Here is a 15,241-nt window from a genome sequence, read left to right as displayed (position 1 = left end):
AGGTGTAAACGTTTGAGAGAGGAACAGAAGAGTACTAGAACAGGCCATCCACAGGATAACGCAGAAGAAAGCTTGAACAACCTCCCAAACTTTTCTGATACCCAGGCGATGTGCCTGGGTTCACAGATATCTCGACAAAGCTCAGTGGCTTCCGAAGAGTGCAGAATGGATACTGAGACCCAGCCATCAGAGCTTTCCAAACCTCTGGATGACAGCACTCTGAAGAGCCGAGCCAAGCGAGAGAGCAGGAGGAAAAGAGAACTGGAACAGGCAACGTTTAGTCTGAAATTGCTGAAGGTGCGATCCAATAATCTTTCCCTTTCTGATGAACCGGACTCCCCAGAAAATAAAATCTCTTCCAAAGCTGCTCCTCTTGGTTCTTCCCTTCAGAGCTCTATAGACAGCCATGGGAGCTTCGAGCTCCATAGTGTTGATGACATGGAGTTGGAGGCAACTGATATGCAACCTCAAGATAACATGTCTAAAAATCAGCCAGCAGTTGTTGAAGGGTATAAAGATGCTCTCAAATTGGGGCCTGAATCGGAGAAAACGCAACTGAAAAAGCCAACAAGTCCAGTGCACGCTGGCCAAAGCACCTCCAAGCCTCTGTTCTATATATCAGATGAAGCTGGTAGTCCTATACGGAACGAGCCACACACACCATCTAAGTTGAAGTCTATTCGAGAGAAAAAGGAGTCTCTGGTGTTTGTCATCAGCATGCAAAAGGAGAGCCCTGTAGACCAGAACAGCCTTGATGCTCTCAAGAGCTTAAAAAAGGAAGCAGAGTGGAGACAAGACTCTGGCCAGCAGAAGAGCTTATCATCAAGCGTACAAACTGGAAACACTTCCGTGAATAATCCGGCTGTCCAGCCATCTTCAGCGCCATCATCTGGTGCAGCCAAGATGACAACAGAGCAAACGAGCTTGCAGCCCAGAAAGGAGGAAGAAGCAGTCAAAATGCAACCTCCGAAGAAGACAGTGGCTCACAGTATTAGCATTAGCATGAAGGAGAAAGCAACTAGCCTGGCCTTTTCACCCAAACGCAGCAGGCTGACCTTCTCCAAGTGAGTGAAGGAATGCATATTATCCTAGCTCAGTTCTCCTACTTTTTCCTTTTTCTGCAGTTAAGGAAAACCCTCAAACTTTGTCATAATTTTTACTGACAGATATAAACCCTGTTGTTGTTTTTTCCTCAGATCTGATAAAGACCTAGCAAATCAGGAGCGTTCTCTGACCTTGCAAAGAGAAAGAACGTCAGGTTTCAGATCTCTGAAGAGCAGAGAGGTGAAGATTATATTTTACATACTGTACATACTTTTAGAAAAATTAGGACCCATTTCATTCCCAGTAAATGTTACATGTTTTATATGTGTTTTCTTTTTTGCATGTTTTTAAATATTCAGCATTTGTGATTTCATGCATGTCCTGTAAGATTTCTTCAAGATCTTCTTCAAGTGACTATTTTTTTGTGATAGACATGTTTTGACCCTGTAAGATGTATTGGATTAGTTTTGATGGACTGAATCGCTTTGTACAATCAGGTGGCCCGAGCTGGCCGGCAAAAGAAAACTCGCATAGCTCGGACTCGCTCCGACTTCCTGAGCCGTGCCTGTAGCACAGAGGCTGATACTGACGATGAGGACGATGAAGAATACGAGTATACACCTGTGATCTCTAACGCACTGCCCCTTCCGGAGTCTCCAGACTCTCCCGGCCCTGAGCAAGTCTTCCACAGTGACTCAGAGATGGTAAACTGAGGCCCAGCATTGAATCCAACTCTGTTCTAAACCACCCACCAGTCCAGTGCTCTTCTTTATGCCACCAGCTCTAACGACTGAACCTAAATCTAGGTCTATAATTGCTACTAAGTCAACATTCTCTAACAAATGCCACAGTAATGTTAGTACTATTAATAAGGTAATGTTGATAGGGATCATGACTGGCTAAATGCTCATCTTCACTAGTAGAAGGTCTCCAGTGAATCAGTATAACTTGAATCTAGGTTTTGCAGAAAATGACCTGTAAATGGACATCATCCTTAGTCTGGTTATATATGGTTTTGTTGCGTTTGTTGGGGAATGTTGGTTTCATGTAAAGGGGACTTCTTTTCTAATCTCCTTCATGTTGGTCCACCTTTTCTGGGTCTATGGTAGCTGTTGCTGATCTATAAACCCAGAGATATGACTAACTCTCCTTCCTTTTAACCGCACCTTTCCTACAGCGAATTTGCCCTTTTTGTATGAGAGGATGAAGAGACTCTTCGCTGAAGACCTAAGTGCCTGATGTAGTTTGACTTTTGATACATATAACCTGCATGGATTAGATATTTATAATTATTTACCACTCATTCACTGTTTTTCATTCACTAGTTCTCAGAAGCTCATGCATGTGTCTCTTATGTCTCATTTATCTCGTGCTGATTTCTACTTCTGCAATGAATGGATAAGCAAATTTGGTGAAGGGTTTATTGGCCAGGCATCACTTTGTAGATCATCAAATTCTTAAGTGAACATTGTTCAAGGCTATGGTACATACGCTAATTGAGTAAGGAAGTATATTAATTGATACTGAAATGAAAATTCAAAGGTGCCAACATAGATAGCTACAGATAGCTAGCTGGTGGTATCAAAAGGTTTCGAGACTTGCTCTGGTTAAAAGAAAGTACTTTTATTTATCTACATTTAGACATGTTCACCTTTAAAATAGTCAACGCAATAGAGCGCTCCCAGGGTTCCTGCCACTTCTGGAATGTGTCCTGGAAGTCTTATTTATGAAGCGTATCAAGCACCTTCTGCAATTCGTGCTGTATCTCTGCAGTGGTGTCAAAACGGAGACCTTTGCAAGAGAGCGAAGTCCGAAAGAGCCAAATCTGGGGAGTAGACTAGATACAGAAGTGAGATTGTGTTGTTTCTGGCGAGAAACTCACGTGCAAAGGAGAGTTTAGTGATGGTGCGCACGTAGTCAGAATAGCAGACGTGGTAATGCACCGGTCACACAGCTCTCGATGTACACAGGACGTTGTCTTTTGGCACACTGACTTATGAAAGTCGTTGCTCCCTGTGAATGTGCATGCAGCCTTGTGCTGCCATCTGTTGGCATGTTACAAAACTAGTCTCTAAACATTTTGAAGCCACCCTTGTAGCCACCTCATGACCAAAGTTCACCAGGATAATGCTTTTCAGTAAAATTCTGTTTGTTCTCTCTGCCTGTGGGAATTCCTAGAGCACAGAGCACAAAAGCAAAATGAAGTTGTTTAGTGATCAGTTAGTGGAGATCCAATGTTACTGTAAGCACCAATATAGCCCATAGTAAAACCAATAAATACGAATTAAAGCAGTTCCATTACTATGAATTATTGGAAGGTAATGAGGAAGACCTTGGGCATGGATCAGGTTCATGTTCTGCCCAAGCATTGTGACGGACACTTGCGCTTGATATTTACACGTTTGCAGCGATGCAGAAGTATAAATCATCCCTTAATGTATAAAAAAAACAACAAAGATATCAATAGTTGTTGAATATGGATCTTTATAGACTTACCTATCTCTCACAGCCCTCTCAGAAAGAGCAGAAACGGCTCCAGAAAACTATGTCATCAGGAGATCTGGGAAAGGTGGACTCCTTGAGGAAGTCCTCAAACTCAGATGGGAGGTCAGAGAAAGTTTCAACCAATGATTTTAGAGTGATCAGGCTCTTCTCCATACTAATTCATTTACTGTTGTTCTGTTCTGTTTCTCCGGACTGCTCAGTGGGGTGAGGGGTAAGATGCGCTTCTGGGGAAAGGGAAAGCATGGTGATAAGAAGATGTCCATCAGGGGACACTCAGCGGATGCTGATCTCACAAAGACTCGCAATGGTGAGAATGCAGAAAAAGTGTTTTTTCTTGTGATTTATTGTTTAAAGCTAAAAGTGCTATATCAGTAAAAGAAGAAATGAATCTTTTTAATGCAGTATGAAACGTGAGTGCATTTCTCTCTCAGGCTCTCCCTCTGCCAGTCCTGAGCAGAGTCCAGCAGCAGATCATGGTCGGGACAGTAAAGAGAACAGAGAGCCAGAAATGAGAATGCTGACGATGAAGAGGAGGCGGAGCGTGAAGATTAGCACCGTGCCTCAGGAACCCTCTCCATGGCAGAATGACTCTCTCCACATCCTCACGTGCACAGCAGACTACTGCAGCATGAACGACTTCCTTATGAAGAAGGTAGACTGAGAATTCTCCAATCCACGAGCTGTATTGTAGTATTGAAAGAAACCACATATCTTTAGAAGTATAATCGAAACAGCTTTCTGTCTTAACACTCATTTCCTTGAATTGTTGTTTGACAGATAAATGATTTGGAGACTGAGGACAGTAAGAAGGACACTCCAGTAGATGTGGTCTTTAAGAAGGCTCTAAAAGAGTTTCGTCTCCATATCTTCAATTCCTACTCCACTGCCCTGGCTGTAAGCATCGCACTGATGACAAGAGGTCGACCGATAGTGGATTTTACAGATACCGATATCTAGGTTGGATCGTACCTAATCGAATAAGCGATAACCAATTAATCAAACGATAGTTTTAATAAATGGATACTGGAGAAAAAAACAAAAAAAAACAAACGTAATACTCTATGTAAAATAGTACTGAAAAAAGTACAGAATCATGAAAATTGCTAAATGAAATAGATATGAATATATTAATTATACTATTAAATTTAGAGGAAAATAAAAGACACATTAAAACTGAAACAAAAAGTAACACTCCAAATAAATAAAAAACAGTTACTTCCAAAATTAATAAAAACGACACTTGCACGTGGTGTCAGTGATTTACCTCTAGAGGCCACTCTTATACTGTATAAAGCATCCCGGAAAAACTATCATTATGGATATTTGCCAAAAGCTGATAGTTCCAGCAATCAACTATCTGTGGTGATTAATCGCCAAAACCGACAAATCTCTACTGATGACCATGTTTAGTCTAAGGAAGCTCAAAGCATCTCATTTTTTTGAACAGTGTTTTTTTATGCACACTGTTTTTACTCTCGCTCCTCTGTCACAGATGGACGATGGTAAAAGTATCAGGTATAAGGATCTTCATGCTCTGTTTGAGCACATTCTGGAGAAGAGCATGCGCCTGGAGCAGAGAGCTTGGTCAGAATCCCCTGTTAAAGTCTGGGTCAACACATTCAAAATCTTCCTGGATGAGTTTGTGACCGAGTACAAGCCCATGCACAGCACTTTTAGCCGGGTAAATTTTGTGTCCTTCATCTAGAAATATTGTGTGTCTAGACATTATTTTTTATTCAGTGACGCTGTTTTACAGGCTCCCAAACCAGAACGTAAAAAGAGAAGGAAAAAGGAGGCAGACATTGTAAGTCTTCTAGCATTGTATTTGAGCTTTTTTTCTTTTTTAAACCAACCAATTCACCTACAATTTAGAAGAGTTTATCTGCTTAACGTTGAACTCTATGCTCACGCTAAATCATTGTTTTCTCCTGCAGGTGGAGGAGCACATGGGTCACATTTTCAAGTCCACTCAGTACAGCATTCCTACATACTGCGAATACTGCTCGTCTCTCATTTGGATGATGGACAGAGCATGCGTCTGCAAATGTGAGTTTTATGCAAAGCTCATGCCATACAATAAATATTTCTACATGAGGTGGTATCAAAAGGTTTCGAGACTTGCTCTGTTTAAAAGAAAGTACTTTATTTATCTAAGTTGATACACTTTTACTTTCAAAATAGTCTCCTTACACAGCAATGCAGTGCTCCCAGCGTTCCTGCCACTTTTGGAATGTGTCCTGGAAGTCTTCTTTTAAAAGAGAGTCGAGCACCTTCTGTGATTTGCACTGGATCTCCGCAATGGGGACAAAACGCAACCTTTAAGCTGCATCTTAAAGAAGAGGGCGACGTCCGCAGGAGCCAAATCTGGCGAGAAGGGAGGAGGGCAGAAGTGAGATCGTGTGGATTGTTCTCCGACCATCATCATGCACGAGTTGTCGAATGGTTTCAACAATTTCAGGGGTTGAGCTCTTCGAAGGTCTCTCTGATCTCTCATCACCTTCCTGTGATGCTCTTGAAGCACGCACCACTCAAAACACCTCGAACGACTCACTGTAGCATCGCTGTATGTAATGTCTAACGTCTCTATGGCAGATTTCAGAATTTCACATTTGCTCTCTTTTCTAATTTGCTGAACATGAGGAAATCCCAGACATGGTAACGCACATGGTCAGAATAGCACCATTAGTCTCAAACCTTTTTTGATACCACCTTGTATGTGAGAAATCAGATTGGCTCCTTTTAGCCCTATACATGTTTCTGAATCATGCAACACCCTTCTACCTCGGTCTCACCACACTGAACAGGGAGTGATCTTGTGTCCTCCACAGTTCTTTTTTTTAACTAGCTGTCATCCTGTTCGGTGGTGAGATGTTTACACTGACACTGTCGCTTTGTTTTCTGATGCAGTGTGTCGTTACGCCTGTCACAGAAAATGCTGTTCAAGGATGACAACTACATGTAGCAAAAAGGTAAGAGTGTTGGTGTGTCTATCTGTTTGTGAGAGATTGCATCTACTTAATATTCTAAATCTTCTCAGTGTCTTCTTAGTATTTCATTTATCCGCAACATTTGCTTGCTTCGCCTGTGTGCAGTTCGACCCAGAACAGTCTTCGCGGCAGTTTGGCGTGGAGCTGTCGCAGTTAACCAGCGATGACAGAGCAGTACCTCAAGTGGTGGAGAATCTCATCAACTACATAGAGATGCATGGTCTCTACACAGAGGGCATCTACAGGAAGTCTGGGTCAACCAATAAAATCAAAGAGCTGAAGTTGGGACTGGATACAGGTAAATCCTATGTATTTAGTCCGAACGGACAAAAGTTACTTGTTCAAGCAAAAAAAGGTGTTTTTAAATAACGGTTATGGTACAATTAAGCAGCAAGCCAGAAACTCTAAATACAGTATTGCATTATTATTCTTGTTAGCAGTTAATAGCAGTGGTAACATAAATATAAATATTTAAAGGTAGAAAAAGACTGGGTTGAGTTTATCCTCTGTAATGCAATTATACACTTTACTATATTGTAGTAAATTATTGTTTAAAGGTTTAGGAATTTATTGGTAAAATAAATCATAAGTAAATGTTATTATGCACACAGTGTCATTTCAGTTCAGTTTTATTTGTGTTTAGTGTTTTTTTTAACAATAGATAGTGTCATAAAAACAGAGCTTTACAGAGAAAAACAGGTTATAAAATAAGAATTTATATGTTAGTGCCTATACATTTAATGCCTAATATGTTTATCCCTAATGAGCAAACCAGTGTTGACAGTGTCAAGAAAAAACTCCCTGAGATGCTAAAAGGAGGAAACCTTGAGAGGAACCAGTCTCAAAATGGAACCCATCCTTTGAGCTACAGGAGCTCGTCTGTTGGATTGGACCACACGGGCCAGACTTCGCGCCTCACGTGCATCAATGTGCCTCGGCCACTCATGACCCAGCTTACCACTGTTCCTTCCTTGGAGCACTATTGATAGATACTGATCACTGCAGACTGGGAACATCCCACAACAGCTGCAGTTTCGAGATGCTCTGACTCAGTCGTCTAGCCGTCACAACTTGGCCCTTGTTAAACTCCCTCCGCTTACACGTTTTCCTGCTTCTAACATGTCAACCATTTTGAGTATGGTTCCTCTCAAGGGACATTAAGGCATTAAACATATAGGCACTAACATATAAATTCACATTTTATAACTTTTTTTCTCTGTAAAGCTCTGCTTTTATGACACTATCCATTGTTTAAAGCACTACACAAATAAATTAACTGAATTGAAATGTCACTGTGTGCATAATAACATATACCCACTAACAGGCGCTATGGTGAAGAGATAATCAGTGTTATTCACTACACCAGTCACCATTAAGTTATAATGTCATAATGTTATGCCTGATCGATGTAGTTCCATCATTGATGAGGTGTGCTGTGCTGTGATTTATACATAAATGCAGAGCTATTCATGCAAATTGCAGTCCTAAGCCGTTGTAGACGATTGTTTATATTAATTACAGTCCAAATCTATCGCAATAGTTCTTGAGTTGCTCAGTACCTTCATGGTAGAACCTTTACTATAAAACCACAGCATAATGTGTTTGGATCATACAATCATCCTGCATGCTGGGTCTTATTTCAGATGCGACTCTTGTGAATCTGGATGACTATAACATCCACGTTATTGCCAGCGTGTTGAAACAGTGGCTGCGGGACCTTCCAAATCCTTTAATGACCTTTGAACTATATAAGGAGTTTCTCAGGGCAACAGGTACATTTGGTCCCAACACATTTTTTTAATGTATTTTTTGGCTCCTTCGGTAATTGTGCCGCAGCTCATTGCCATCTCGCTCGGTACAGGTTTGCAGGACAAGAAAGAAGTTGTGAAAGGTGTGTATACAGTGATCGACCAGCTTAGCAGGACTCACCTGAGCACTTTGGAGAGGCTCATCTTCCACTTAGTCAGGTAAGGCAAAGGAAAGGCCTTAAAGTTTTAGGATTTGTCATAGGTGTTCTTTTCTGTAGATTTGCATGTTCAAAAATCTCAACTCGATTTATTAACAGATTTTCAAAATTAACAGTTTAATGCAAATAAACGATAGCGGCACTTATGTTATTAACGTAATTAATGTTAATAAAATTAACATGATGATTTACATAATTCGGAATCGCTATAATTACTTTAGAACATTTACAAGAATACTTTGTCTTCATGCTCTATGTTGAGTTTGGTTTCACTAATAATAAACATACATTTGCATAAAGCATCCATATTTGTCCACGCCCATGTTGATTAGAGTATTAAAAACTTGAAAAGTATTAATTTAAGTTACATTTAGAACAGATAAAAATGTGCGATTAAGTTGCGATTAATCGTGAGTTGACTCAATCGTTTGATTAATCACGATTAAATATTTTAATTGATTGACAGCCCTTGGGGGTTTTTTTTGCATTCATTGTGTAACACTATTGAGACACCTCTCATTAAGTTAAATTAAAATTGCACTAGGTGTGTAATTACATGTACGTCTGATTAGTTTTTGTTTTGGCGTTGAGAAGAAAGGGTTATTGACTGTAATTATTTCACTTCATAGGCACTAACTACACACGAGTCATTACATTGCACATGCAAATTAGGACACATTATTCAGAAACATATTCCAGAAAAGATTCTCCCCTTAATGTATTTATGTTTTTCAGGATTTCACTGCAGGAGGAGACTAACCGGATGAGTGCTAATGCTCTGGCCATTGTGTTTGCGCCCTGTATCCTGCGGTGTCCAGACAGCATTGACCCTTTACAGAGTGTACAGGACATTGGCAAGACTACTGCGTAAGACATCCACGATGTGTCTGCTGTATATGTGTGTGTGCATAATTTAGGGGTGTCACTGATTAAGATTTTACATAATAGAATCAGAATTGTCAAGTCTTGCCCATAGTTGACTGATAGTCGAATAATGTGTGTGTCGGAGGGGCTGGACGACGACAACCCCGCCGACACCAGGTATTTATACAACAATTTCTCATAACATTTTAAAGCCACGATGTATAAAACATCACACAAAGATATAGAAGAAAATGTATTTAAAAAATTGGATCAATAAACCTAAAAAACAACTGCAGAAAGGCCTCACTGGAAACGGCTAAATTGTCTATGCAAACATGCTCTAGGTACCCCGGAACATTGATTCACCAAAAAACAACTATTAATTTACAAAATTATTGTAGAACAGCATATAAATTTCTAGAATATCTCAGACATTGGTAAATATTTAAATCCCTGCAGATACTCCTGTGTCGGTCACGGATCACGGAAATTAAAACTTAAATCTGTCATGTTCAAATTATTCATTGAAAACGTCTTTTCTTTTAACATTTTTATTTACAGCATTGTCATAATAGGATATATATTAACTTATTGGCAGAAAAATGGTAGTTCTATGTGATATCAGACATTGCCATATAACCAAAATGATCCTGGTTTTATAAAACCTCTGTGAAGTCAACTATGAAATTTGTAGTCTAATCAGGCTCCTCCTATCGATGCATTGAATCTTCAAATATACAGGGTCACCCCAAGCGTATTTATTATGTAATGATTTAAGATCTGTGTTGGTCATTTTTGGTTTGTTCTTCAGCTGTGTGGAGCTGATCATCTGTGAACAGGTGACTAAATACAAAGCCAGACTGAAGGACATCAGCACTCTGGAGTTTGCCGAGAGCAAAGCCAAGATCCGTCTCACGCACATCAGGAGGTCAATGGTATGAATTCTGATCTCAGAATGAGCTCGAATCAACTTTGTAGATCATCGTACTTTTGTATTGATATTTTAAATCCTAAACAAGCAGCTGTATATATAGGTACTTATCAAGAACTCACTTTTCCGCATGTGGTTGGTTAAGTTCCCATCCCAATAACCCCTTTCTCCCTTCTTCCCCTTATTTACACCTCCGTCAGAAACCAGTACTAATCGCTGTTAGGTTTATGAGCATGACCCGAACTGCCACCTCGGTATGTATGATTGAGCACTGTAATCTCTTAATGCTGTGTAGTCCTCGTATACGGCATCAGTGTAGCATTGTCGCTAACGTCGTCGTCTTGTCACCTGTTTGCAAATATTGAAAAGGATACTTTAGTAGTGTCAGTAAATGGATATCTGATAAACTAACGAGCTTTGTCCTGTAGGCAATGTCTGAGCAGGCTGATTGTTCTTGTCCACATAGTTTGTCTTGCAGTTGCAAAGTTAATTACAAAGCTGGATTAAATGGACAGCCAGATTGCTGTGGGTTTAAACACTGTTGTTTAAACACATATTGCTGAGAGAAATGTAATGTATAATGTGAAACTAAATAATGTTTAAATCTGAACAGTTACCTTGGACAATTAACTCTGTTACCTTGGTTTAAAATAATTTTTATAAACTAGACTATTGTAGATACAACGATCAGGCATAACATTATGACCACAAACCCAACGAACATTAACAGCATTGACTTCTTCAGCAATTTGAGCTACAGGAGCTCGTCTGTTGATTCGGACCACACGGGCCGGACTTCACTCACCATGTGCTTCACTGAGCCTTGGCCACCCATGACCCTGTCACCGGTTCACCACTGTTCCTTCCTTGGACTACTTTTGATACTGATCACTGCAGACTGGGAAACCCCACAAGAGCTGCAGTTTTGGAGATGCTTTGACCCAGTCGTCTAGACGTCAGAAATTGTCCTTACACTTGCCCATTTTTCCTGCTTCTAACACGTAAACTTTGAGGACAAAATGTTCACTTGCTGCTCAATAATATCTCACTAACAGGTGCCCTGATGAAAAGATAATCAGTGTTATTCACTTCACCGCTCATAATGTTATGCTGGATCAGTGTACATGCAAACTGAATGATCTCTTTTTTTTTCACCAGTGTTCTCATAATGAATTGATTGGGTTTTGGGTGACAGGCATTTTCACTGGACTAAAAATTGGTGCTCAGCTCACTGCTATGCTGAGATTGAACCACTTTCCAAATCCAGCTTTGTACTCCTTCGTATACGATAATGTGCATGCTGCTCTTACTAATTTGTTCATTTGTTTGCTTAAGGCTTTTCACCCGTTGGCTTCTCAGCTTAATAAAACGCAGTAGATCAAAAACTAAAGATTTCCTGTAGGATTGTCATTGCTCAGTGTTTTGCTTCTGCAGATTGGTTTTACCACAACGTAGCTCTATAATCTAACCGTTATTAGTGAACTCATCAATATTTGAAGAGGTAAATTCACATGGTCAGAGTTCATGTCAAGTTTCCTTTCAGAATATAATTGCGTAAATGTTTCAGTAAATTCAACTGTAGTTTCACTCCATTTCAGATTCGCAGGACTTCGTAGAATTTAACAAGGGTTACAATAATAAGTACATTCAGCTGTCAGTTTTTACCTGTATAATATGCTAACTACATACACTTAATATGCACTTGCTTTTTTCCTTCCCTCTTTCTCTTTCTATCTTTCTCTCTCCCATTTTCTCTAAATTTATCAGGGTAAAAGTCCGTTTTCTAAGAGCAGTCCCCTTACACCCTCTCCAGCGACGAGCCCACTGTCACCCACGATCAATGAAGGGGAAGGACCGATTGAAGATAGAGCCGAATCAGGCCCGAATGAACAGCAACAGGCAGCAATGCAGCAAGAAGAAAAAGTGCTTTCTCAGCAAATAGAAAACTTACAGAAAGAGAAGTCAGTATCTTTCCATCTCTCTCTTTCTTTGTCTCTTAGCCAGATGTTAGCCTTTAACAGTGACATTATTTTCTTTGTTATAGGTCTTTAGTTTAAACATTTTTCTATTTGTGACTTCATAGGGAGGAGCTGACATTTGAAATCTTGGCGTTGGAGCCACGAACATCTGATGATGAGCTGCTGGAATCTGAGGCTTCTATAGGAACAGCAGACAGCTCAGAGAACCTCATAGCAGAACAGGAAGGAGCAACATATGAGGCTTGGGGTAATTCATTTACACAACTAAAGGATTGTGACTGTGCCTGTCAAATCCAATCCAATTTAATAGTCTTTAGTATTAGAATTAAAACAAGTAACTCTTTTTAAATTTACATACATTTTTCACTTCTACTATCAGATTATAATTTTTTTTTTTTTATGGTTTAGTGCAGCGGTCCCCAACCTTTTTTGCGCCACGGACCGGCAATAAAGTCAGACAATATTTTTACGGACCGGCCTTAAATACAACAAAATAAAATGATACGACCGGCATAAAAACTGCTATTTTTCTAAATATAATAATAAACGTGAATCCACTGTGTTTTTTTTGTTCATTTTGCTCACTTGGGGGTTTGAATTTAGCACTAATGCATTATGTGTTAGCGGCCGGAGCCCCTTTAAAAAGGTAGCGGATAGAGGTAAGACATGTGACTGAGGCCAAGCATCTTTACATGCATCAAGAGTGAGTCATAGACAGATGTGGCGGAGAGAATCCGGTAATTTTCCAAAATAAAACATAATTCAGAATCAGATAAAATGGAAATAATGTAAGTTATGTATTCTTTCTGAGCGGCCTGGTACAAATTGACCGGGGGTTGGGGACCACTGGTCTATTGTGTAGTTGTATGTGCTAGTAGTGACCTCTAGATGGCAGTAAATTAAAAATTAAACAAACGAACAAAAAAGAAGAGGTTTGCACAAATGCACTGAATCATAAACAGTGTTTCATAAAAAGCATTAATGAGTATTAATTAGTTTTAATCAAATTAATTAAAACATTAGAGAAAGCCTAGCAGTATGATTAGTATCATAGGACGTTTTATACTCAAAAACCACACCCTGCGAAAAAGAAACCTGTAAACATAATCCTGCCATGACATGTTAGGTAGTTAGTTGGGATTAAAAAAGACACACCCTTTAAATATGCTGCAGAAAAAATCTCCCTACTTTTAGATTAGCTTTACATTTACAGATAAACACTCATTAAAAACAAAAACAAAAATGTTTGGGCAGATGCCCTTATTCAGAGGGACGTACAAAAGTGCTTTGATCTCTATCAATGAAGAAATCAGCACTGGTTCACTAGGTTGCAAACTTATATACCATCAGCCTGAAACTTTGTTGGGAGGATTCATAGCAAACCTTTTCTTTATTTACATAAACCCATAAAACAAAGTAGTGAAGATTAGTGTTAGTTCACGTGCTTTAAGGAGAGGTAGGTCTTGAAAAAGAACATGAGCCAGATAGAGACCAAGACAAGAGATCCTACTTTCCTACTATAAGATCAAGTGAGATTTCTACATAGTTATTACCCCTCTATCATTTAGTAGTATGTATCTAATTGGTAACTAAGTGACTTTACTATTTTCTAAATGTTTTGTCCTGTTACAAGAAACTGCTTTTGTGCATCTTGTTTTCAGAGAAAAGCTGCTCCAGCATGCGCTCCCGTAAATCCGAGTCCAAAAGCAGACGAGCTTTACGCCGCCAGCCTGAATCTCTGGATTCAGTCGACTCTGCCGTCGCCTCTCTCTCTTCCAGCTCATCCACTCCTCACTACAGGTTTCGCTCATCCTCCTCTGGCCCTCTCTTCTCTTCCCCGTCCTCCTCAGAACATGGGCAGCACCTTTTTTCTGAGCAGGAGGACTTAGAGAAGGCCACATTTAGCACCCGTTGCTCTTCTAGTTCAGAGAAAACACGGCCCAGGAGCAGAGGCAACCAGAGCTGCCCACCCAAACCCAGAGAGTCTGGAGGAGGGGGAGGAGGAGGAGGAGGAAGGAGGAGAGACACTGATTACAGTCCTGTGCAGCCTCTGGTGTTATACGGCAATAAGGAGTTTATGGTGTAAAGAGGATTGAGCCGAAACCTATACAAATCGAGAGAGCTTGCTTGAGAGGTAGAGAACATGGAGGGATAAGAAAGGAAGAGGAAAATGAACCTGCCAAAGCTAAACTCTGACATGCACATGATGCACCCTGCTGTAGAGTGGACCTGCTGGACTGGTCCTATTCTCACTGCTTCACTTTGACCTGTCCATCTTCATGTTTACAAAACTGAGCCAATACAGAGTCGTCTGGCTTCAACAGACTCCATAGTGCTTTTGCTAATGTTTTTTTTTTTTTTTCCACCATAATGAGATGTCAGTACGTCAGACATTGCTAATGTATTAAATATGTAAGATAATATTATTATTATGGTATTACTCCAATAGAAATGAATCATTGTACATAAAACGATGCAGCGCTGCTGGATGGTCCATGTGAGAAGTGTTTACTCGTCTTGAATTTTTTTTGCAAAGGTATGTGTTTTTTTACGTGCGTTCGTGACAAACGTGTCCCGTAAGCTTGTTTGCTAGATTTTGCATTTGAGTCCTTTTTGTTTTGTTTTGGTTTGGTTTGGTTTTTTTAGCACTAGAAAGGACAGAATGACAACAAAATGTTAATCTGAACAGCCGTGATGTAGCTATTTCCATTCATAGCCATATTGTGTTGGAATACGACCAGAAAACACGTCTTCTCGCTATTTTCTCTCGAATCTGCATTCATTGTGACCAAATCAAGACTTGAAATACTTTCACTTTATCGCTATGTTACTGTTTTTGCTCATCATATGTTTTCTAATATATTGTTTGAATGCGCCTTTATCTTTACATGTTCCTTTCGACCTGAGAGCCATTTTTATCTAGAAAAAAAAAAAAAAAAAGATTTTTTTTCAGGCCTCCTGCAGT

General features: G+C 39.8%; 1 protein-coding gene across 8 annotated transcripts in view; it reads left to right on the top strand.

Moving 5' to 3' along the window:
• myo9ab (myosin IXAb) overlaps window positions 1-15,241 on the top strand; it is a 107,624-nt gene that overhangs the window by 91,424 nt on the left and 959 nt on the right. For 4 of the 8 annotated variants that reach the window (XM_083546066.1, XM_083546071.1, XM_083546065.1 and 1 more), the window contains exons 25-43: window positions 3-1,064; window positions 1,197-1,284; window positions 1,542-1,748; window positions 3,554-3,651; window positions 3,750-3,856; window positions 3,981-4,201; window positions 4,327-4,443; window positions 5,042-5,230; window positions 5,306-5,353; window positions 5,484-5,595; window positions 6,457-6,518; window positions 6,642-6,834; window positions 8,180-8,308; window positions 8,398-8,503; window positions 9,238-9,369; window positions 10,178-10,301; window positions 12,065-12,258; window positions 12,381-12,523; window positions 13,938-15,241. The exon at window positions 13,938-15,241 is cut by the window's right edge and continues 959 nt beyond it. In XM_083546066.1, coding sequence (XP_083402192.1) covers window positions 3-1,064; window positions 1,197-1,284; window positions 1,542-1,748; window positions 3,554-3,651; window positions 3,750-3,856; window positions 3,981-4,201; window positions 4,327-4,443; window positions 5,042-5,230; window positions 5,306-5,353; window positions 5,484-5,595; window positions 6,457-6,518; window positions 6,642-6,834; window positions 8,180-8,308; window positions 8,398-8,503; window positions 9,238-9,369; window positions 10,178-10,301; window positions 12,065-12,258; window positions 12,381-12,523; window positions 13,938-14,362 — 3,757 coding nt within the window. In that variant the 3' untranslated portion in view covers window positions 14,363-15,241. Of the gene's footprint in view, window positions 1-2; window positions 1,065-1,196; window positions 1,285-1,541; window positions 1,749-3,553; window positions 3,652-3,749; window positions 3,857-3,980; window positions 4,202-4,326; window positions 4,444-5,041; window positions 5,231-5,305; window positions 5,354-5,483; window positions 5,596-6,456; window positions 6,519-6,641; window positions 6,835-8,179; window positions 8,309-8,397; window positions 8,504-9,237; window positions 9,370-10,177; window positions 10,302-10,497; window positions 11,510-12,064; window positions 12,259-12,380; window positions 12,524-13,937 lie in introns of those variants that run through there. The other 4 variants (XM_083546068.1, XM_083546067.1, XM_083546069.1 and 1 more) reach the window with 3 other exon arrangements.

Source organism: Silurus aristotelis (genome assembly GCF_946808225.1).
Source record: "Silurus aristotelis genome assembly, chromosome: 7".
In the NCBI taxonomy this organism is placed as follows: Eukaryota; Metazoa; Chordata; class Actinopteri; order Siluriformes; family Siluridae; genus Silurus; species Silurus aristotelis.
The sequence above is the reverse complement of the archived record's forward strand: the minus strand, read 5'-3'. Positions and strand labels throughout refer to the sequence as shown.